At 35.5% G+C, this 25,582-nt stretch overlaps 1 protein-coding gene across 7 annotated transcripts in view; it reads left to right on the plus strand.

The window, feature by feature from the left end:
• The window catches only part of NFIB (nuclear factor I B), a 236,124-nt gene that overhangs the window by 172,917 nt on the left and 37,625 nt on the right, over positions 1–25,582 (plus strand). For 6 of the 7 annotated variants that reach the window (XM_057725170.1, XM_057725163.1, XM_057725167.1 and 3 more), the window contains exons 6-7: positions 122–240; positions 21,851–21,985. In XM_057725170.1, the coding sequence (XP_057581153.1) occupies positions 122–240; positions 21,851–21,985 (254 nt within the window). The remainder of the gene's footprint in view (positions 1–121; positions 241–21,850; positions 21,986–25,582) is intronic. The other variant, XM_057725164.1, reaches the window with a different exon arrangement.

Consider the following 25,582-nt stretch of genomic DNA (forward strand, 5'->3'; position numbering starts at 1 on the left):
ATACGGTTACTTGTGTTCGTGGAAATTTCCACAGTAAGAATATTCTCAGATTATATACTTTCAGATGCTACACATCTTTCTAGAAATCCCATTAACATTAACTGTTGTCATATTTTAACAGCAAAAGACCCAAAACTATATCCATAGATGAAAATATGGAACCAAGTCCTACAGGAGACTTTTATCCCTCTCCGAATTCACCAGCTGCTGGAAGTCGAACATGGCATGAAAGAGATCAAGGTGAGTTGCCTGTAGGGACAGTAGAGTAAAATGTCAGCTCCTTTGATAAATTTCATAACTGAATCAGTATGGATTTTATTTTCTTCATGAAATGATTGCAATAAAATTATTTTTAAGGTCACGTACTGGTCAGATGTTGTTAAACTTAAATTTCAAAATTCCCATACTTTTACGTGTTTATTGAACTTTTTTTTAGACAAAATGATCTTTTAGAACCCTCAATATGTATGTGACTGATGATGGTGTAGCTCCATTAGTTGGTTGGATTGTAGGAGAAGCACAAGTTCAGATTCAATCAGATCAGTTTGCTGCTCTTAATGGGAGGAGCCAAACTTACTTTAAGGAGGAGCCAAACTTTAAGTAGCTGCAAATGCCACGTACTGAAAGTTCCCATTTAAAGGAAGCCATACTTCCTTTTGGAAGTAGGTACAACATGAACAATAAATAAAAGTGTAACGTAAGACACTTGGCATCTGAGTCAATCTGGTTATTCTTTCTAGATAAAACTGTAACCCAGTTCCAGGGCAGCTCTATGGAAAAAAAATATAACGGAAAAAATATAACTTTAAGAAACAGGTATTATTTGACTCTCTGAATTCATACTTGCTCTTTTTCATTCTTAAAGTCTATTGGATTAAATATATTTCATCAGACATACTCATACCTTTTTGTCAGTTAGAGGGAGATTATTAAACATGGAAGGAAAGATTAGCTAAGAATTTTCGCTGTTATGTGTGCAGATATGACATATCAGCAGCACAAAATGCATTTGAAAATTCTTTTTTTATATAAATTTATTTATTTTATTTATTTTTGGCTGTGCTGGGTCTTCATTGCTGCATGTGGGCATTCTCTAGTCATAGCAGTAGGGGCCATTCTTCACTGCCGTGTATGGGCTTCTCATTGTGGTATTTTCTCTTGCTGCTGAGCATGGGCTCTAGGCACGCAGACTCAGTAATTATGGCTCACGACTCTAGAGCGCAGGCTCAGTAGTTGTGGTGCACGGGCTTAGTTGCTCTGCAGCATGTGGGATCTTCCTAGAGCAGGGCTTGAACCCATGTCCCCTGAATTGGCAGGCGGATTCCCAACCTCTGCACCACCAGGGAAGCCCTGAAAATTCTTTTAAATCAAATTCTCCATTTTATTAACAATGTAAAAAAAAAAAGAGCTCATTATTAATGGTTTTCAGCCCATGACTTGGTCATATGTATATCTGAGGGTTGAGGAGCTGCATGTCCAGTAATCTCAGGAGACCAAAGAGCTCTGAAGCTTAGCAGTTAAAGCCAAAGTTCAGGACTCCTTTTCTGCTGCTCCATGTTTTCCTACCGAGTACCATAGGATTTAGAGAATGGTGAAACATCTTTGTGGAGGAATTGACATTGAGTCGGGTGGGTCTCCTTTAGCATGCTGAGATTTTAACTAGTAAAGAAGGGGGCAGCATGGGCACAGACAGGCACTGAGACAGGGGAGTAAGTTTCTGAATGGCCATGTGTGAGCCCTATGGCTGGAGGCTGTGAGTGGATGGAAATAATGGGAGATGGTTTTAGGCAAGGATTTGAAAAACAGGTGGAGAGCTTGGGCTCTGAGATCTTACCCCACCTCCCCGATCTTTCTGTAGACAGAACCATCTTTTAAAACATAATAATGTCACATCACTCCCCTGCTTCAGTCACGTCCTGCTCCTCTTAGGAGAAAATCAGAATTCCTTCCTTACGATACACAGACCTTTTTTTGTCCTCTGGCCTCTGACCACTGCTCCAGCCTCAGCAGGGGCCGTCTGCTTCCTTCTTGTACTTGAGCGTGTACTGCTTTGTTTAGATTTGGAAATGCAACACCCAAGATCTTCGTATAAGCCATGCCCTCTGGAACGCTCCTCTTCTAACTCTTCGTCTGGCAAATTCTTGGTCTTCTTTCAGATCGCGGCATAAACCGAAGAATTTCAATCTAAATCAGGTCTTTACCTCTTGACACCTAGTAGTATTCCTTCATTGTGCTTATAATACATAGTTCCATGTTTGTTTATGGGATTAATTGTCTAAATCTGTCTCCACTGTGAGGGCAGGGACTTTATCTGTTTTGGCTACTGTGTAGCCAGCGCCTAGGAACCATGCACAACACTTGGCACTCAATAGGGGCAAATAAGTATTTGTTGCCTATGTGAACCATTGATAGGCACAGCACCGATCTCATTAGCGAAGGCAAGAAATAGCAGGGATTTCACCAGACTTGCAGAAGTAAGAATAAAAACAAAACCCTCAACCTTTTATATTTTATTGCTTGTTTTACTGACATTGTCAGCTTTTTCTAAACAAAGCTGTATTTTCCTCGTCAGAAAATTGTTCTGGGAAAGATTTTAACGCTAATAACAATAACATTGTGAATGTGTGGCAGTGGATGTGTTGTGCAGAAGTGTAGGTGTTCTTTATTATAGAGAGTGTCACTCTGTAAGAATTGATTCCTCTTTCACCCTATTGAATAAAGCTAATCTCAAATCATATTACAAAACATTTTTGAAAAGTAGAAGGGAAACTGTCATTCTTTCTCTTTGCAAAATCATTGTATTGTCTTGGTGATTTTCTTTTGTCAAGATGACTAGAATTATTGGAGAAGTCTGTAAAGGCATGTTATATTAAGAGTAAGGAAGAATGATTCATTTTCATGTGTGCTTAAAAAAAAAGTCTGTCACTTTAATTCTGAAGACCCTGAAGATCTTGTAATGTGCACAATAAGCCATTGTGGGAAGAAGACTTCAACTACAATGAAAACATGAGGGCAGGACAGTACTATCTTTATAAATTTGCTAAGCCAAATGCATTTCTTTTGTTTGATGAAAATTGCTTTCTTTAAATTTGCAAAATAAAATACTCCACGGTTGTTCTTGTCCAGCTTCAAATGTTCTTTAGACATGCTTGCCTGTCGTTAAGGGAGTTTTCTAAAGGGCATATTGAATACCACTTGATGTTGTAGTGGCTTTAGTACATGTCTAAAAATCCCTGCACTGATTGGTATTCAATAACTACTTATTGGTCACTTAAAATATAGTTGTGCTTGTAATTGGCAGAAATGTTTCAAATTTATTGTGAATTATTTCCTGTGTCTGCCTTATTCTGTTCTTGTTAACTTTGCATTAAAATCTACTCTTGCCATAACCCTTAATAAAACTGAGTGAAATGTGAATCAAAGATAACAAAATTATGGACAATTTGTGGCATTCCACCTTCCTTTATAATCTGAATCACAAACCTGAACCTTTGAGATTTATTCCAAGGAGGCAAAAATAAGGGATATAGTATAGCTAAATGATTATACTCACTTCATTAAAAAAAAATTAGGCAAAATTTTCATACAAAATCTAGATTCATGCAATGACAAATATTCCTGTAATTTTAATAATTTGATGAAAAAGGTGTTTTTATTTTTTATTTTAGTATGTTACAGACAATTATATCTTTATGTCTTTTCAGAATGCAAGAAAGTTACAATTTCCTGGTCATAAAAGAATTGTGATTTTTGATTTTGTAGACTATAGACATGAACATTGTAAAACTGAACACTACTTAATATAACCATTTAGTAGGAATCTTTATAATTTGCTTAAATTTCTTCTGATAAATAGTGATAGAAATTAAATTTGTTAGCATCTACATTATGTAATATTTATGTTTTAACTTTATATTCTTTTATACGTAAGGGAAGAAAAAAGAGAACTGGGCCAGTAACAACAGGATATACAGCTTCTATTACATTCTTTCCTTATTAGATTCTAGAATATTTTTTCTTGCTTAGTCTCTTTTATGCATTCTCTAATGTTAAACTTCATGACTGCTTCTACCTCTATTGAAGACTTTTGTTTTCTGGATACTGCTTTCCATCATTTTAGATTTTAATGGTTAAGTTAATAGGACCAGGTTAACTTATCAGTTTGCATGTTGAAAATGTCTTGTATTATCCTAATAACTTACCCCACAAAATATTCCATCTGAAAGCTTGTATACCTTAAATGTTTTTCCACCTGAGCCAATTCACAGACTAAATTCCTCATTGATATAATTCCCTTGAAATCATTAAAGTAGTCCTTTGTAACTTCTGATGTAAGAGGAAAAATAGAGACGGGCCTTGGTTTTTCCTCTAATTTAAGTTACTTTCTTGGGACTAAAGCTTGTAGTATTTTCATGTCCGGAAATTTAACAGACTAATAATTGGTATGCTTGAAGATGTGAAACAATTCTTTGTTAGTATCGCTTTGCCTCTGCCATTCTAATAGTCCCTGATTCATCTAAGCCTGAATGTAAAACTCCTGAAACACTATTTAATAGACATTTAGTGATAATGTAAATATATTTGTAACATACAGCTGGGCTTTCTAAATGGAAAATTTAACAGCTTCTCAGTCTGATTAGTATTTAAACAACTTGTAATCTTAGATAAAATTTAATTCCAAAAGACTTTTAATGTAGTAAAATGTTATTAATTCCTACACACTTAGTATTTGAGATAATTGGACTAAATTAACATTTATCAAATGCCTGTTATTTGCCAGGATTTTTTCTAGGCATTGGGCACATAAATATGAATCAATTAAATTTCCAGCCCTTGACCTGCTGAACAGAAAAATAAATTTTTATTATTTATGAAAAAAGTAGCTTCTCAGAGAACAAATAATGTAAATCAGATTATGAGGGCACTAGCTCCACGTCCAACTGACTTCTAAGCATTATGAGGGATAAATTTTTACACAAAAATCAATGAATTGGTATGTTAGCAAGAACTAGCACTACTTAGAGGTATATTGGTATATAATTACAATTTTAAGAGTAGTTTAAAAACTTACACTGGACTCTCAAATAGGCAATATTTAGGCATCATGTTCTGGTTGCTGTACATACTAGAAAAAAAGCACTGTTTTTAAAAATTTATAGTTCTGTCATACAAATAAGTCTCTTCAGCTAGTCTTTTTGAAGTTTTAATATATTTCCAAGCTCTAGAGATTTATTTGTGATAAATTTGCAAGTGTTCTCATTAGTAATAGTCTTATATGTTGTGCTCAATTTCAATTTGCACTTTATAGAGTTCTGGAAGGATATGGTATTAAATATCCAGTGAATTACACCAGAGGGCTCAAGGGAACACTGGGGGCTAAAGAGTAATAATGCCAGTGTGGTATCATGCATTTAATCAAGTATAGGAAACAAATAACAGTCAGTAGAGTGACACTGATAGAACCGGAATCAGAGAGCTGCCTTTCGTGATGTGAGTTTAAAAAATGTTAAACTACAAGAGCACCCAGCTAAGTTTGGAAAATGTTATGTAAACAAAAATTTAAACTTTTTAAAAAATTTATAAATAATTTATATAGACTATTTAATATACTACTGTGTGCTGTGAATGTGAATATCCATGAGTGGATATTGACTCAATATGTTTATTAAATTTGTGACTTCAGAACCTTTTTTCCCCATCTAAGAATCTATAGGGAGAATTAATCCTACATTCAAACTTTGGAAAACTGTGCTCTAGCCCAAACTACAGTCTGACAAATGATAAACTCTCAAGATTTTTCTAGAGCTGTATAAGTTGGGTGAATGAAGCGCTTTCACAAATACTAACTATGGACTAAAAATACTAACTACTAACATTAAATGAAGTCCTAGAAAATGGCAGAGAAACAGCTTAGTAATCTCCCAGAAGAATGTTTAAGCTTCTTTTGGGAACCAGGTAGAACACCCAACAATTCCTTACATTCCTAGAGTTTGTATCATTAGGATTAAATATCAGATGTTTAAATATCAGATTTTGAACCAGACAAAATCAAACATACAAGTGCTTTTGATGGATACATTGAAGAGATGGTTTGAATTTAATGTTTAAGTACAATTTTTAAGTTTTTTGTTTAGCTTATTAAAACTATCAAAAATCAAGAATTTATAGTTCTTACAGAACTTGCAGTGAATCTCCATGTATTAGCATGTTATTGGAGGGCAAACTGTGGGGATGCTTTTATCATAGTGTATTTCATCCTTTTCAGCTACACTGCTGTAGCTGAAAAAAATCACATTATGAGCGTATTTCAGACAGAAAGGAAAACAATACATTGTTGGGGAAGGCTTTCATCAGAATTCCTTACATCGTCTACTAATTAACAGATGTTTGTGCTCTTTTCATGTGTCCTAATCAGGAAGAACATTTTGGATGGGGCACAACCTATGTATATATTAGAAGGGACAATACTACTTACTAGGGGAAAGTGATACTCATATTTCTGTGCTCTGGAGCCTTAATGATTTGAAAATATCACATTTTGGAGAAAAACCACCATGGGTAATTAGTTTGACAAAAATAACAACTTGCTGTGTGATGCTGGGTCTCTAGATTGGTGGAACACAGTCTAAATTAGGAAAGTGGAAAACCCACGGGAGACAGTGTGTTTTGTTATCATAGCGTGTCATGAAAAGTTGCTTGGAGTTGTAAAAGGTTTTATTTCACGTCCATTTTTAAATTGATTTCCTATTTAAGTTTATTTTGAAGTAGTTTAGAAAGCCTGTTTCTTTTAAGTCATTATGCTACCAATATCATATACCATAAGAGGTAGATTTTTCAGGGATAGAGCACAGATTATTAGAAGCGTTAGGGGAGACATAATTCAGGCTCCTTATTTTACAGCTAGGCAATCTAAGTGTCACAGAGGCTGTCTTATCCAGAGTGTCCAGATAATTAAGAGCAGAACCTAGGTCTTCTTTTTCAAAGGCTGATTTTTTTTTTTTTTTTTTTGTATATTTTGTTATGCTGTAACCCACCTAGAGAATCAGTATATAAACTAACTCTACGGGGAGAAATGGACTACGAGAATTTGAACTCTGCTTAACAAGTCTTGGCAGTGTTCTCCTAGGCAGCTTAATGGAAGATTCTGTTAGATCTTGTAGAACTAGAATGGGAGTAAAGGTGAATTTGTGAGTTCTCACGTTCTGGAAGAATTGTTAAAACAAAACTTGGGAATGGTAAAATGTATATCTTCTTTTCTAAAAAAAATCAACCTCAATATTTGTGACATAATTAAGTTTTTGAGCTTAAAAAAAATGGGAGATATGAGTGCTTTTGATGGATACATGTAAGAGCTGGTTTGGACTGAAGTTTAAGCATGATATTTAAAGTTTTAAAAAGCTTTTTGTTATGGAAAATGTCAAAAGTAGAAAGAATGATAAAGTGAACTTCCATGTACCATTTTCCAGCTTTAACTGTTATCAGTATTTTGCCCATCTTGTTGCATGTAATATCTCCCAGGTTTTTTTTTTAAGTATTTTGAAGTAAATCTCAAACATTGTGTCATTTTACTTGTAAATACTTATTTTTCTAATGGACGGTGACTTTTATTTTTAACACAACCCCCATGCCATTATTAATTTAACAAATATGACCATAATTCCTTAATATATACTGTATAACCCATGTGCAATTCCCCAGAATATCTTATAGGTTGTTTTGTTTCAATGAAGATCCAAAACAGTCCATATACCGTATTTGTATTTTCAACTTGTCTTTAACCTATAATAGTTCTATTGACTATGTTTATATTTACTCCCTTTTGTATATCATTTATTTGTTGAAGACACCACGCAAGTTTAATTTGTTGTTGTTGTTGTTCAGCAAATACATGTAAGCGAGGAGAACCAGACCCTCCTGCGGCTGTGGCTCCCATTTTATTAAGCACTTACTCCCTTTCCGGAGGGAGCTAAGACTTTCCTTATAATTTTCTTTTCAACCCCCTTTAAAAACAAACATTTTGCAGCTCATTAAGCTCATCGCTACCGTGATTAAGAAACTTGACAGAGATACACTGATAACAAGCAGCAGAGGTAGAATGGAAGCCCTTGTCCCTTCAGCTGCAGAACCTTGCTCATTATTCCTGTATATGCTGCCTTCCCAAGAAGTCATTGTCATACTGTGTTCATGGTTTTGCAAACTAGTGACAAAACCTCTATGACAGTTTCTTTTTCCTAGCACATATGAAACTTCAGTACAGATACATACACATAAGAGCAGAAGAGTTCACAGACACCAGGGATTCATGCATGCAGTCCTTGGGCGGGACTCAGGTTAAGAATCTCTTTTCTTGTTAATAATAAGATATTGTTAATAAATAATCCTCAAGTCTAGAATGTCTTTCATAGAGGTGTGTGATACACATCCAGTTTCAAATGAGCTCTGTGTCAAAATTATATGTTTATTGTTATATATACTTTTTCTTTTCTATTCTCATTTTTTGCCTTATGCCTGGAGCAGTATAATGGTGATCAGGAAACTATACATGGTGGTGTGGCCTTAGACAAATCACTGAATGTCAGTAAACTTTGAGTATCCAACCTTAGTCGGATACTAAGGTTCCTTTGTGTTCTAACGTTCTAGATTTTAAACTCATTGAAGTCAGAGAATTTACAGATCTTTAGTACTTAAGTCTTTCAGCTTTCATTAACATGGATCTTTTTGAAAACTCTGAACGTTTTCCATTTCCTAAATCATTTTTTAGATGTTTATTTTAAATACTCTCGTTGAATGACACGATACTTGGCTGTTTAGGTGCTTGGAGGCATCATATGTTTTGCCTTATACCTGAGGAATGTGCAGTTCTTACAAATACATGCCCTGTCCTGCACCATTCTGGTACAACAAATGATTGAGAGAGATTGAGTTATTATAACAGAACCTTGTTATGGGATCAGTGTCTCCTACTTTGAAAATAAATGACTCAGCCAGACAGCAACATTTATTTTCTCTAAATGAGTAGAGATGTAGCAATAGGAGACCATTATCCTGTGACAATATTCTGTTTCATTGACATTATCTCACAAATGTAATTGGTCCATTACTAAATAGAGGTTTTGTTTCTGATCAATTTCACGTGATTTCTAAAACCATTAGGATAATAAATATGCCATCATAGTAATTTCATTGACAGGATGTTCTTTTTTTCTTCATTTACATTTGTTAAAGGAAAAATATAGATTTAGATTGAACTTAAACACTACAATTTATACCAGTTTTGGCTACTTTTCCATTAAGAGAAATGGAATATTGTGCAGAGTAATCATATTTACATTGAGCTGCTGAAGTGATGACTTTAAAATTTTTGTGATTTTTTTGTCTGCTCCACTAAACTGTATCAAATTGTAATTGTTCCTAAGCAATTAGTTTACTACCTTAGTTTAATGATTTTATTTGAAATAAGTTCCAGATCATTTCTAGGACTTTCCTGTAAATCCACTAAAGTGACACATCAGTAAAATCAACCCTAACCATTACCAGCATGTATAATAACAGCATTAGTAACAACCTAAACCTTGAGATGTCTTGTAGCATAAATGTTTCTAAATGCATGGCTTTTCCCCAAATGTTTTCTAAAAAGTCATCTGTAATCTTGTTAAATTAGAACTCTTCCAGTATCTTTCTGACTTTTACAGTTAAGGTTACAGTATTGATTTTATTTTATAGTCCATGGCTCTCAGATGCTTAACACTAATAAGCCTCTATAGCCAAGAGGTTCTCCCCCGAGGCATGGCAAACAGCCGCTATTTACCTATGCCAATATTTAATAAGCATCTAAAATATACTCCAAATCTTGCATAATTGTTTGGTGCTTTTCCTCCTTTCAAATCAGATTTTCTGACATTACTCAAGACACTTTGTCTGTCTGTTGAAATTAAATTGCTTAATGGACAAAAGTGTTTTGAAGTGTTTTTAAAAAATAAGTTTTCATTTATTCAGAATTCACTCTTTTAGCATCACTCTTCGTTATTCAAGGCTTTTTTTTGTAATGTCTCAGGAAGGTGTTTGTGAGCTTCAAAGGGGTTTGAGTTTTAACTTGGTATTGGGTGTTGGTATAGCCTGGAGACTTTTTTTTTTAATAGAGCTGTGATAAACAGAGACTTGTAGAAACATGCTACCTACAGGCTTGGGTTGGAATATACTATATAGAGAGACTTAAATTATCACAAAAGGTTTCTGATTGCTCAAGGATACTGTAATATGCTCAAGTGTAGTTAAGATTAAATAACTGAAAGATTAAAGTAAGAATTTTCATATATTTAACATAAAGACTACCATATTTTCTGTTTTCTCCATTGAAAAAGAACTGATTTCCTTAAAAAAAAATTGAGAAATCTAATTGAAGATGATATCTTACCTCCTCTTAATGTAGATTGATGATTTTCTGAAGTTAGAGTGTATAAATTAATAAATATATGTATATATGGAGATACCTTCTTAACATGGCAGCTAATTATTTTTTAAATCGTCTGGCATCGTCATCAAACTACTGCAGTGGAATTAAGTCCATATGTCTTGCCATAACATTCAGAGCTTTTTGTTAACTTGGAGTGTATGCAAAGGACCTTTTCACATTTGCCACAGAGTCATAAAATTTTACATCTAGAAGAGTCCTTAGAAACAGATATTCAGGTATTTCTTTTCACTTATATTCTCAAAAATACATTGTTTTGCCTTTAGCCAACTAAATTGCAACTGTTACATTGAAGAGTTTCATTTTACATTTTTGCAACATCCAATACCTAAGACCAATGAGGCATTTCCTTCTTGAAGTGTAATGTTTGGCACAGTATCAAGATCCAGTATTGTCTACCCATCATTGGGAACTATTTATAATATTCTATGGAGCTATAGGCAGTATTTTTTTTCTCTGAATATGTATTTTACCATTTCTTATTAGAAAAGTAAAAATTATTTGTTGGTGATTTGGAAAAACAAACTGTCAAATATAAACAAGAAAATAAAAATCACCTGTAATTCTATCACATGGAGATAACTCATGTTAATATTTGGATGTATTATATGCTAGTCTATTTTCTACATATTTTTTCTTATGCATATCCTATATATTCTATTTCAAGTAAAATTTTTGCACTAAATTGGGCTTATATATGCTGTTTTATAAACTATTTTCTTTTTTGATCTTTTATTTATGATATAATAGCATGTTACCATGTCATTCAATTTCCACTTTATAATGACTGTGTAGTATGCCACCTTTTGCCTGTACTATGTAGTTTTAAAGATCTGCTTTACTCATGGTTGTTTAGGTAGTTTCCAAGCTTTTATGTAATTAATAAAGATACAGTAAACATCAGTGCATACAAAACTTTGTATTTAAATCTGATCATTTTGTTCCTGTCCAGTTCTGTTCACTGTCCCGGTACCTAGCATACTGCCTGGTACTAAGTCACCAAATAGATATATGCTTAATGAAATTTTGTTAAAGGAATAAATATATTCCTACTGTAGGATTCCTGAGTTAAATATTACGTCCATTTCTAAGGCTTTTGATAAATATCGGCACAGAATCTGGAGAGATCTTATCAATATACATTCCCAGTAGCAGTACCTAAGTGGTTTAACTCCCCTGTCACGCATACTATTTAGACAGAGCATGTGCCTCTATAAGCGATTTTGAAGCATGTCCTCTGAAATATATTTAAAGAACAGTGAGTCTGTGGCCTTGTGACTCAACCCATGCTCCTCTTTTTTTGTCCTTTGTATTTCATTTAAAACACTGGGCATCACATTACATCTTTTCTTCCCGGGAGCCAGAAGAGCCCCACTTTATTGTGAAGGAAACTGGGAAACGGAGAGGGTCCCTCAGGGAATGTGCAAAGCTTTCAAGTAAGGACACCTACTTGGTCTCTCTTTTTTCTTGTCATCCAGACACACTCCCTCGGGGCACTTCCCCACATCGGTCCTTTATCTACAGGTGAAACTTAGGAAAGTAAGGGTCGGTGTGGTTCCCCACAGGGAAACAATAGAAATAAATACATCAGAGCTCTGGGCTTGGTTCTTCAGTGCTTGGTAATTGCAGTATTTTACATAACATTTATACAGTTATAAATAAACTTTCCTCTAAACTTTTCTCTCCTCCACATGATTTACCCCCAGGCGAAAACAGAAGAGAAACCTTGGTCTGTTTCAGCGCTCAAGTTGGCAGAGTCTCCCTCCCTGCCTTCTCCTTGTCCTCTGGGCACAAGGCCCAAGCTGTTTCCTTGTCTCAGGACTGACTCTGGATTTATGGCCTGAAGTAAAAGTATCAGATTTCCAGCTCCTGAACTCATCCCACACACCAGATTTAGTGGCCTCTCATTTATTAACTCATGTATTATAAATAGCGTTATTATTTTATACAGATGGGCCATTCTTTTTTCGTGTTGTCGTCCAGCTTTCGCCCCAACATTTTAGTGGAAAGCAGACATTCCCCAGTTTAGCTAGTGTGCATTTTTCACTGTTTTGTGTCGCTTGACAGTGTTTCAGTGGAGTAACAGGCGTGTTGACCACCTTCATCTTCTTCCAGCGAGTTTGGTCTCTGAAGAGATTTTCTGTATCCAGAGTTTTTATAAATCTATAAAGCTCTTTAAAAGTCTGGAGAAGTCTAAAACCCGAAAAAAATAAAGCTAGAAAACTATGTGAGGTATTAATGTAGTAAGACTTGTCAGTATAATATAATCTTGTCAAATCCCAGTCACTGGACTCCCTAAACTAAATGTTACCACATCGCACTTCTCTGCTTTGATCTATATCATACTCATACCAGAGCGCCAAAGTTTCATTGCACCTTGAGTTTTCTTCTACAGAAAGTGAATCCTGTAATATCTGTTCAGCAACTTGATAATATAAAAAATAAGGAAGACATTTTTAACAATGATTGTAGCTTTTTAAGCACCTAGTAATAAAATATACCTGAACATTAAATCCTGGAAAATAAGAGAAATCAGCAAGTGGTGATTTGTATCAAGAGGGTTCTTTTAGACTTGTTTACAGAAAGACAACTTAGAAATATGTAAAAGGTTTGGAATTTTAAAAGATTTTGAGGCAATTTGCTTCTTTAACTAGATAGAAATATGGTTTTCTAAATTAGGAATGGCACAGTTAATATATTTTAATTTAGTGTTATGCTATGCTGAAGAGAACAACTTCATAGAAATTCAAGAATTCTTGTGTGTGTTTACGTAATTGACTTCAAATAGTTGTAAACCGTGTCATATAGGGAAGAAGATGAGTTTTTTTTTTTTTGAAGAAAATGATGTATTTTCTACACAGGCGATAGAAATTCGATTTGTAACCTTAATCTACTGAAGCACATTAGAAAAGCTAACACATTGCTCTCCTATATGTGAAAAAGGAGCAGGTGTCCCAGACAGGCAGGTGTTAAGGTGGCTGTTTGAGCTTGCCCTAGATCACTAGTTGACTTCAGTGAAGTTCTACTAACAGGTGGCTAACTGATTGGAGTGCCATGTGACATTTATCCCGGGAGTGACTTGGATAACAGGCTGCTACAAACTGAGGAAGGGGTCTTTGCTTTGATGAAGAAATTGCCAAAACTCATGTCTCATTAGTGTTTCCTAAGGTTCTTTGGAAGTGAACAACAGTTTAATTAAAGGCTGACGCAAACACATTTCTGCACACTTTCCCTGCAGCATTTTATCACATTAGAATTGATCAAAATTGTTGCCTTGGGCTGACTTGAGCAGATATACATCTGGAGCGCCATTTGTGCAAGCTGCCGACAAGCCGAGTACATACGCTGTGTTTCACGGCAACGCTCTTCCTTTGTAGATGAAATTACCTTGTTGGGAGATGAGTTGATCTAACTCTTTATTTGCGTAAGCCTGTATCTCTTTGAAGTGATGCTGTGAAATGAATGACACATCAGGGCTTAGGATGTATATATGTCAGGGTGCCAAAAAAAATTATAGTATGGCTAGTAAAAATTATGATAACTTGCTTTTGCAAAATACTTATTTAAAGGCATGCTTAAGCCTAAATGAACCGATTTATATAAGTAGCCTCCGTGAACTTTTTCTTGCATGGTAATCTTTTATTATGTATTTAACTACACAATTGCTTTCCAAAGCCATAGCTAATTGTCCAATTATATCTCTAAACATGGGTGTAGATACCAAAGACAAACACCATCAGTGTGAATCTCCTTTAAAAAAAATAGCCTCTCTCATTTTTTGCTGTTAAGAAGAATCCTTTCTATAATCCAGTATTATCACACTGGCAATTATTGAATGAATTTTTGTATTTACTGTCTGTCCTCTGCTGAACTGAAAGTATTACCAGGATAGGGAACAGGTGGTCTTGTTTAACATCTTGAATTTGATGCCTTGCCTTAGTTTCTCACCTTTATTAGAAGCTTAGTGACTGATTTTGTTTTCTCTCTTTGCTTTACATTCAGTTCCTGCTCATCTGTTGGTATCTCTTCATGCATCATACATTTTAAGATAGACTGACTGTGGTTATTTCACTCATCCTACGCTACTGGTTACCATTCCACCAGATAGCTTCTTTCACATGCAAGAGATTCTAAAATAAACTGCCTAGACACAGTGTCTGCTCCACCTCTTCTACCGTCTTTTAATCCTAGATTTAAAAAAATTCTTTTCCTGAGTAGCAGGATCTTCTGTCCTCCACATTTTTTTGTGTCCTTGATAAAATCATCTACTGTAGGAGGCAAGCCATTAGTCAACTTTTAAAAAAATGTGTGTGTAATGAGGGAGATAGGACTAAGATGGCGGGGTAGGAGGACGTGCACTCACTCCCTCTTGCAAGAGCACCAGAATTACAACTAAATGCTGAACAACTATCGACAGAAAGACACTGGAACACACCAAAAAAGACACCCCACATCCGGAGAAAAAGGAGAAGCCGCAATGAGACGGTAGGAGGGGCGCAATCACGTTAAAATCAAATCCCATAAATGCTGGGTCAGTGACTCACAAGCTGGAGAACAGTTATACTGCAGAACTCCACTCACTAAAGTGAGGGTTCTGAGCCCCATGTTAGACTTCCCAACCTGGGAGTCCAGCAATGGGAGGAGGAATCCCCAGAGAATCAGGCTTTGAAAGCCAGCAGGATTTGATGGCAGGACCTCCACAGGACTGGGGGAAACAGAGACTCCACTCTTGGAGGGCACACAAAAAAGTGTGCTCACCAGGACCCAGGGGCAAGGAGCAGTGACCCCATAGGAGACTGAACCAAACCACCTGCTGGTGTTGGAGGGTTGCCTGCAGAGGTAGGGGGCAGCTGTGGCTCACCAAGGAGACAGGGGCACTGGCAGTAGGGGTTCTGGGAAGTGCTCATTGGTGTGAACCCTCCCAGAGTCCACCATTAGCCCCACCAAAGAGCCTGTAAACTCCAGTGCTAAGTAGCCGCAGGCCAAACAACCAACAAGGTGTGAACACAGCCCCACCCATTAGCAGACAAGCCGATTAAAGTTTTACTGAGCTCTGTCCACCAAATCAGATTAAAGTCTTATGGAGCTCTGCCCACCCAGCCCAACCCACCATCAGTCCCTCCCATCAGGAAGCACACACAAGCCTCCTAGATAGCTTCCTCCACAAGAGAGCAGTCAGCAGTATCAAGCAGTATCATCAGTATTTCGTCTTGTGGAACTGAAAACCACAGCCACAGAAAGATAGAGAAAATGAAAAAGCTGAGGAGTTTGTACCAGATGATGGCACAGGATAAAACCCCTGAAAAACAACTAAATGGAAGAGGAGATAGGCACCCTTCCAGAAAAAGAATTCAGAATAATGATGGTGAAGATGATCCAGGGCTTTGAAAAAAGACTGGATGCTAAGATAGAAAAGTTTACCAAAGAACTAGAAGAATTAAAGAGCAAACAGAGATATGCAACACAATAACGGAAATGAGCAATACACTAGAAGGAAACAATAGCAGATTTACTGAGGCAGAAGGGTGAATCAGTGGCCTGGAAGACAGAATGGTGAAAATCACTGATGCAGAAAAGAATAAGGAAAAAAGAATGAAAAGAACTGAAGACAGCCTAAGAGACCTCTGGGACAACATTAAACACACCAACATTCGCATTATAGGGGTCCCAGAAGGAGAAGAGAGAGAGAAAGGACCGGAGAAAATATTGGAAGAGATTATAGTTGAAAACTTCCCTCACATGGGAAAGGAAATAGCTACCCAAGTCCCAGGCAGGAAAAACCCAAGGAGAAACATGCCAAGACATATAGTAGTCAAGTTGACAAAAATTAAAGATAGAAAAATGTTATTAAAAGCAACAGGGAAAAATGACAACATACAAGAGAACCCCCATAAGGTTAACAGCTGATTTCTCAACAGAAACTCTGCAAGCCAGAAGGGAGTGGCATGATATATTTCAAGTGATAAAAGGGAAGAATCTGAAACCAAGAATACTCTACCTAGCAAGGATCTCATTCAGATTTGACAGATAAATCAAAAGCTTTACAGACAAGTAACTGCTAAGAGAATTGAGCACCACTAAATCAGCCCTACAACAAATGCTAAAGGAGCTTCTCTAAGTGGGAAACATAAGAGAAGAAAAGAACCTACAAAAACAAAAACAAAACAATGAAGAAAATGGTAATAGAAACATACATATCAATAATTACCTTGAATGTAAATGGACTAAATGCACCAACCAAAAGACACAGACTGGCTGAATGGATACAAAAACAAGACCCATATATATGCTGTCTCCAAGAGACGCACTTCAGACCTAGGGACACAAATACAGACGGAAAGGGAGGGGATGGAAAAAGATATTCCATGCAAATGGAAATCAAAAGAAAGCTGGAGTAGCAATAGTCATATCAGATAAAACAGGCTTTAAAATAAAAAGTTACAAGAGACAAGAAAGGACATTACATAAAGATCAAGGGATCCATCCAAGAAGAGGAGATGACAATTATAAATATATATGCACCCAATATAGAAGCACCTCGATACATAAGGCAAATGCTAACAGCTATGAAAGAGGAAATGCAAGGCAGAAATAGAGACACAGATGTAGAGAACAAACACATGGACATCAAGTGGGGAAAGCGGGGAGGGTTGGGGGGGGATGAATTGGGAGATTGGGATACCAGATTGTACACTCTAAATATATGCTGTTTATTGTCTGTTAACTGTATCTCAATAAAAGTAATTAAAAAAAAAGAAAACAAAATGTGTGTGTATATACATACATATGTGCATGCTATGGGTATAAGAAGTACAAAATAATGATGAAAAACTATCAAGTAATATAAGACACAATCATCACTAATGAAATTCTAGACCGCTAAAATTCTTTAGGAGGGATTACTTAAAGAGAAAGTAAAGTTTTTTCAGTGGATAAAATATTGTTCTATAAATGGAATAAGCATGCAGAAAAACATAATTTTCTAGCCCAAGGGACTATCACATGCTAGGAAAGGCACAGAGTTAGAAGCACATCCTTCCTGGCTCCCTTCTCCTCCAGGAGGCCAATAACAAATTAGCTTAGAGTTTAAGTAAAATGGAATAAGGGAAGATTAAAGTAAAAATGTTGATACCATGCTAGACCTTAAAATGAAGAAGATATCATTTGAAGGGGATGATTCCAACTAGTGCTTTTATGATGAACCACGGTGAGGAATGTTTAAGAAAGAGAAGAGACAGGAAATTCTTGATTTAACCAGGTATAAATCAAATGGGCCCAGTTGGGGAATGGAAAAAAAGAAATAGAACTTTTGGAAAGTTTTCCCTTCGGAAATCAATTCATTTATATAGTGCTGCTTTCCAAATCATATTTAAATGTCTGTCTGGTTGGAAGCCCTCACTGTCCTTTGCTTCCCTCTCATCCACCATCAGCAGCTCCTGCCTCCTTCCCACCAGCAGAAACACCAGCTAATCCTTCTCTTATCATCTTGCTTCTCTTCAACTTCTTTATTTCATGTATTATTCAACATATGCATTAATATGTATGTATTATTATTCAACTTATTACATATTTATATATTATTCAGCTTTATTATTATTCGACTTATTTTCAGCATGATCTTTTTACGTATGATTCTTCCTGCTTGAGGGACATTAGATTGTAAAAAACATGACATTTGTTTTTCTCCATAGAAAGGTCACTTAAAGACATCTTTCCTGTATATCCATTCCTCAAACATTTTTTTTCTGTAGCATATAAGAGCATTAAAAATAGAAACGATATCATTTTTCAGTTTGGCATGAGGTCTATCAGACTGCAGACATTCAAAATAAAATTAAAATAAAAACAGTGTGAGCTTGATTCATACTTAAAATGCAGTAGCTAGAAACTCTACCCTTATTTCTCCCAGATAATTGACCTTTTATTTTTATTCCCTCTTCAGGCTAGAGAATTTTTTTTTTCTTTGTGAGGGGGTAGGGGGTTCATTTTGTGTCACCTTAAGTAGTTAGTGCCTTGTACAAGCTGTATACCAGTATATTTTTATTGGTTAATGAGCCCAAGATTAATTTCATTCAGTGGGAAAACAAAGGCAGTTAAACCTACTTTCTAATACTTCCATTCTTTACCTGTTTCCAGAAAAAAAAAAAAAAAGTTTCAGTATGGACAGTGGACCTTCCCACTCTTATTTTTACTTATGTTAAGCTAATTTTCTTGTTTAAAAAGAAGGCAGTTTCTGGTCCCTTTTACACTTTGAAGAGTGAATTTTATTTTGTTTCTGCAGTGTTGGCCTCTATAATTCCTCTGTGTATTTTGAACATGCAGTTACCATTATTATTTAGTGTATGCCTAAAGAGAACTAGGAAAATAAATGGACCTATAATGATTACCCAGTAAAGCCAAGTGTATCATTTTGACTAAGAAACTGCAAAGGCTTCATTTCTCAAAAATTACATAATCACCTATATTGTTGAACTTCTCTGTACAAACACCCCTGATTTATGTGCCCTTTATGAAAAAAGGCTCATGTGAATTCGCCTGGGTTTAATGAAAATTCTGAAATAGTTGTAGTAGTTGCAATAGCCTTGGTTGATCGTCTCCAGAAATGACATAACTAGAATGACACTCATTCTGCTTCCCAAACTCTAGTCATATTTAATTGTTTTTAAATGATGTATAGTGTATTCTTTATTACTTATACTATGGTGTCTTTAGAAACTCATTTACCCAGGTTAATTTTATTTGAAATTTATATTGAAGCACAGGTAAAGCATAAGAGTGTCAATAGAAACTTACCAGTTTCTTTTTCTATGAGTTAATTTTAAATTAAAAATTTGGAATGGAAACATTACATCATCTATAAAGTGAGGGATGGAAAAGAGGTTCTTTCCACCTCTAACAATCTATATGTCTGTGATTAACTTGCAGCAGGCCAAAACCTATATTTGTAGTATTACCTTTTAAAATCACATAGCTCTTAAGTGAAATCAAGTATTATTTTTGGCATTTTCAAGGTAACTTAGCTGAAATGAACTTCCTTTGTCTATTTTTTGAATGGTTTTAAAAGCTTTTTTTTCCTTTTTTTTTTTTTTTTTTATAGCAGCATTAGTTGCTGTGGTTTCATGAGTAAAAGTTTCTTTCCTTTCTTTTTTTTTTCCTCTCTGAGAAAGATATAAGGAACTGGTACACTGACTCATCAAAGTTCTGATAGATCAGTGACAGCCAGTTAGTCACAAATTGTAGCTTACGGCTACAAATACTCCTGTCATTTTTTTGTAGACTATGATGACTACTGTGGTTACAGTAGCACATCTATTCTTTACATGTCAGTGTGCTGAAAATATATATTTAATTTTATTGGATGCCTTTACCAGAGCTTAGGTAATTTTTTAAATGGTAAAACAATGATAACTAGTTTCTTGTATCAATAGCACCATGAAGTTTTTTTTCTCACATCAAAAAAAAAGTTAATTAAAAATGCAAGTAGTATATACATTTTATGTGTGATGAAGTCTCAGGGTTTTTTCTTTTAATAAAATTTTCTCCTTTTTTAGAGATACAAACTGAAATATTTATCAGTGAAATTATGTAATGCCTGGGATTTACCTCAAAGGAATACATGGGGAGGAAGTATAGATGGGGTAAAGATGAAATAAGATGGGTGATGAGTACTGGAGAAGAATCCATTACTATTCTGTCTACCTGTGTATATATTTAAAGTTTTGATAATAGAAATCTAAACTTCATAACTCATATGACTTCTGGAACATTTTACTACACATTTATAAACCTCTATAAAAATCAGCATTACTCAAGGTGTTGAAAAAAGGGCATGTCTCTCCTTAGCAACTGGAATTTCCTCCTAAGTTCCTGATTCCAACTGTCTGCAGGGTCCTGCCTCATAGCCGCCCAAGGCGATGACTTTCTGAATTAGCTTTTCGTTGAATTGGGTTAATTCTGTTGAAATATCTATTATTGCATTAGCTCTATCCCTACTCTTACTTCAAGTCTCATATCTATCTTTGGCAGTAGTAAATGTTTGTGGGATGAGTGAATGAATGAAGCCCTGAATACTTCTCCTGTCATAGCACTTTTTACACGGTTTTGTAATTCCTTTTTAACTTGTCTGTATCCCTTGTCTATGTTTCAACTTTTATAGAGGCTGAAGCCAAGTCTAGGTCACAGTTGTGTCCCCAGCACCTAGCACAGTGTCTGGCACGCACTAGATCTTCAGTAAATATCTATGGAATGAATGTGTTAATTAATTTATCTTCTTAAGTGTCCAGGATTGCTGTCTTTATTTCAGGTAATTCCCCCTTCATGTAGTTTCTGGAGGGATTGCTCTACACAGCAGGTATGATCCTATTTTGCCCATCAATAGTGTTTTACTATCAGGGCAAAAGTTCAGATGTTTGTGCGTGACGTCCATGACCCCACATTGTGTGGGTCCTGCCAGCTGTGGGCTCCCTGTCTCATCTTTGTACTTGCCCACTCCACATATTATGTGTACTTCTTATGCATTTTATGCCCCCCTCCTTTGGAACATTTCCTCCTTCTGGGAGTGTCACCCGCATCCGTGTTTTAGACGCGGTGTCACTGGGGGCACCACCCTTAACTTGAGGAAGCCAAGGTGATCACTGACCCTCTGCAGTGAGGTTGGAGAAGTATCAGCAAACACCACAACACTTCTGCTCTCAGCACAGGTTCTCCTCCTGGACTGTCAACAGCCATTTTCTTCTTATTTTTTTCTTCACTGACAGTGAATATCCCTACAGCAGCAGTTACCCTTTTATCTTTTGTAACGTCCTCCCTTCACCTGGCAAATAGAGGAATATTGGTTAATAAATATTTGCTGAATGAGCAAATTAAGGAATGTCTTTTTTGCTAAATAAGTAATGAGTGTTCCATAAAAGATGTTAAATCAGTGATATACTTACCAGCATATGCAAGGGTTGTTTTTCACATTTGCACCAGGTTTTCCTCTGTTTTTTTTTCACAGCACAGTCAGTGGGTCAGAAGACAAACCCCTGAATTATGTACATTTACAAATGAAACGCTGAGGTTAAAAAGACCTTGACATGAGCCAAGGGACCAAGGGAAACGTGATGCTTAGCTGTTCAGAAGTTCAAAATTTATTTAGTAGTCAGAATAATTCTAATGATACTTTTAATGAAGCCTTGAGTTAGCTTCAACAGAGATTGTTTCTGACAGATATTTCGAAGCTCCAGTATATCTGGGTCTTTGACCCTCAGTATGTATTTTATAAAAGAGCCAGAAGTACAAAAATCAGAAAATGTTGGAAAATGAAATCTCTTACTAGGTTGCCGTGAACCTTGTAGCTTAAGAAAGTCATAAAGGTTGGGTTTTCCTCTCTTTCTTCAGATATGTCTTCTCCGACTACTATGAAGAAGCCTGAAAAGCCATTGTTCAGCTCTACATCTCCACAAGATTCCTCCCCAAGACTGAGCACTTTCCCCCAGCACCACCATCCCGGAATACCTGGAGTTGCACACAGTGGTGAGGAGTTTCAAGCATAGAGGAGAAGCCTCCCTCTTATTTGCAGAGCCCAAACCCTCAGGGATGGACCAAAACTCCCTCATTATAGCTAGGGTGACCTATTTTCTCAACCAAAAGAGGGAGGGTCATAATCTGATCAAAAAAAACTTTATTAATATATGAGGAACGATTTTAAAGCCATACAATTAAATAGCATCTACGTAATGTATTTTTAAATTGCCTGTATTGGAAAGATTACAAGAAATAAGAAATTTATATAGCTATCTTAACAGTAGCTTCCAGATTAGTCCTAATTCTATATATTTTACTAAGAGAAAGATGGAATTTCAAGTATGTTGCGGAGTTTAGAGTATTTCCAGAGGCATTAATATATAGACACTATTTCCATAGAGGTTATTTTCTCTACAAAAATCAATAGTTTAACTACTTATTTGGGAGTGAAATTAATCAGAAAAATAAAAGAGATACATTTATTTGACAATTATTTTATATACATAAATCCTTGCTGTGGGCTAGTACACTTGATATTATGTTTAATATAATTTAAATAGGAAAAAGACTGCAGTATTTCACATTTATATTTTGAGGAAGAATGAACATTAAATCCTCTTTCAAAATTAAAAGTGATATATAATTCATAAGCAATACTCCATACTTTCAACCTATTGCTCTAAACCCGAGAGAGGAGTAGCCTGAATTTTAGGTTGAGAAAATTTTGTGTATATAAATAATGTTTATAATGATAACTCTTACTACTTTAAATTTATGGTGAGGCAACTTCTTATTCTTCAAAAAAATTTAATCTGGTTTTTAAACTTTTATTCAAGGGATATAATATCTGTTTACAATAAAGTTCTTAGCTTTGGTCTATAAGTATATATTGATGTATATTGTCACTATACTTAAATACGTGGCCTTCAATGCTATCATTAAGACAATTACAAAATTAAGAGAAGAATATACAAGTCAGATGTGATATATAAATTTTTTACATTTATTTATTGTACTGCTAAGGTGAAAAAAATCAGTAACTATTTCATACATTTGTAATGTTGAGTATTGGGCAAAATTAACTTACAAGTCAAATCACCCATTTATTATGATGTCTGATTAAAATATTCATATTTCTATCATTTGGAAAAAATTCAACAGTACATTTTTATATAATGAACCATGAGAGATCTAGATAAGCCTTCTACGTTTGTCCTTTACCATATGTATAAATATGTTCAATACGTAATATATTAGGGCCTGTGGCAGACACCTTGTCATGAAAAACAGTTTCTCTCCTTAAAGAGCTCATGGTATAGTGGGGAGAGAGAGGGACCACATCTTCAGCCAGGCATTGAATATGAACAGGATTAGATACTTGGAGGAGGATTAGATGCCTGAAAGAGGTGTGTTCTTAACCCAAGCTTGAAGAGTGAGTTTACCACAACAAGGAACAAGCTAAGGGGGGTAGTCATTTCAGGCAGAGCAGACAGCATGTTTCAGTGCAGTAGAGGTCATTGCAGCAAGGAATTGCTGTACATTGAAGGATCCGCAAATATTGAAATGTGCCCTGAATAGGAGAGAGTGGCCAGAGAAGAGGCCAAAGAAGTGGGGCAAGACTGGGTCTGAAAGCACTAGAGGACCGTACAAACCTGTGAAGTCGTTGGGATTTTATTACTGAAGCAGTAGGGAGCATTGAAAGATTTTTAGCAGAGAAGTTCCAGGATTGAAATGATTTTTTTTTTTAATTATTCATTTGAGACTATACAGGATGTATTGGAAGGAGCAAGACTGGAGGAAAGAAGGCAATTAGGAAGACTTTGCAATATCTAGGCAAGGAATACATGTGTGTACCTGTATGTGTGTATGCATGGATGGATTCTTTCATAATGGAGGGAAACATTTTTTGCCTAGTAGTTTGCTTTTCTTTCTTTAAAAGACTAGAATGACTTTTATTGATAAAGTAACCATTTTTACTTTCATTGGAAATTCTGCATTCTACCTAGTTTGTACCAGGCCAGACAGAGCTTCTTTGAGCACACATACTTGGGAGCCTAGAGATTTGAGCTCTGATTTGCTGTGTACCAGTTCAAATCAAAAGAGATCTCTACTAAAACTACTGATGTCAAATGATCTTAAAGCCCAGAGGACCCAATGGAGCTATGTATATATATTTCCTCGAAGGGTTTGTGTACAAATATAAGTAACCGTGGTGAAATTGAGCCGAGATTAAGAGCACTTCGACACTAAGTCAAAAGATGTGCAGTTTAATTTAGGTGTTTGCGTTTTCTTAAATTGTACTTTCAAATGTGTGTGTTTCTTAAATAGAGTAGTATTTCCACAAGGAGTTTTGATTTAAGAAATATGTAACTGTTCTCTGGAATGCATCCCTTTGATGGAGGATGCTCAGACTTCAGTGTGTGCAGAGGTTACATGGGGCACTTGTTTAAACTGCACTTTCTGGTGCCTCACCCCTGGAGGTCCTCATCTGTGGTTAGGCCCAGGAATCTGTTCTGTAGCCACAGTCCAGAGGGTTCCAAGTTCCCTGAACATCCTGGGAGCAAAGTTGTGACCATAAATCTGAATTTATGATTCGTCTATGATGTACATTTTAAATTTCTTGTATCTTGTGAAAAAGCTTTCTTTGGGGAAGATAAGCAATATCCCTTAAAAGTAATGTTTTTTTGTACGTTATTACGACGTTGGAGCTAAGTCATTCCAGGTGATTTTCATTTATAGGTCATGGAAGGAATTTATTTTTCATATTGTTTGCTATGTTGTCTGATAAAACACTAAACATTTATCATTTATAATTTCCTATGATTCAGATCAAAGTATTAAATAGAAATAGACATTCAGTCTTCACTTCTGCATATACTGGTTGATACTCTTAAATTGTACTTACATGAAGTACATATTCAACAGTATGGAGCTAATGATTGTACAATTATATTCTTTCCCCATTTTTAAACTTAAGAATTATATTTCAAAAACTAAATAATAAATTAGGATCATACTAATGTTAAAAATTATAGTAAAATTAAACATTATCCACATTGTACATGTTTTGTACATTATTTCTCTTTATAAATTATGTGAATTATGGGTAAGTTAATATGCCCATATGAAAGTTTAAATTTGCATTTGTGACAGTTTTATTCTTGGTCTCATCTCAGTACTATCTTTTGAGCTACATGTAGTGAAAGTTAGAGTAGGAAGAAAATAGAACTCTTTTGGTTTTAAAAGGAACTTTTCCATTTAAAAAAAAAATAGAGTTCCCAGGTTTATGTTCAAATATTCATAAGCATTTATACAATCATCGGGTAACTGTTCAGGACATTATTGTTTACTAATTATTGGCTTCCCTTCTAGATAACCACCAGCTAGGATGTATAGGGAAAATATTTATTTAAAATTGGAGTACACTTCTGTTTTGAATTTTGGTAGAAAATGTGTGGGTCCCCTGCCTTCTAATTAATGCTGTGACTTGGTCTGGACTTAGGAGGCAAAGACTTTCTAATCAAAGAATGTGTTCTGATGGGAAATAACTTTGCTTAAAGAAATATTTTATGAAGTATTAATCTATAAAAGAGAAACTTGAAGAAA

Source organism: Hippopotamus amphibius, chromosome 2 (assembly GCF_030028045.1).
Source record: "Hippopotamus amphibius kiboko isolate mHipAmp2 chromosome 2, mHipAmp2.hap2, whole genome shotgun sequence".
NCBI classification, from domain to species: Eukaryota; Metazoa; Chordata; class Mammalia; order Artiodactyla; family Hippopotamidae; genus Hippopotamus; species Hippopotamus amphibius.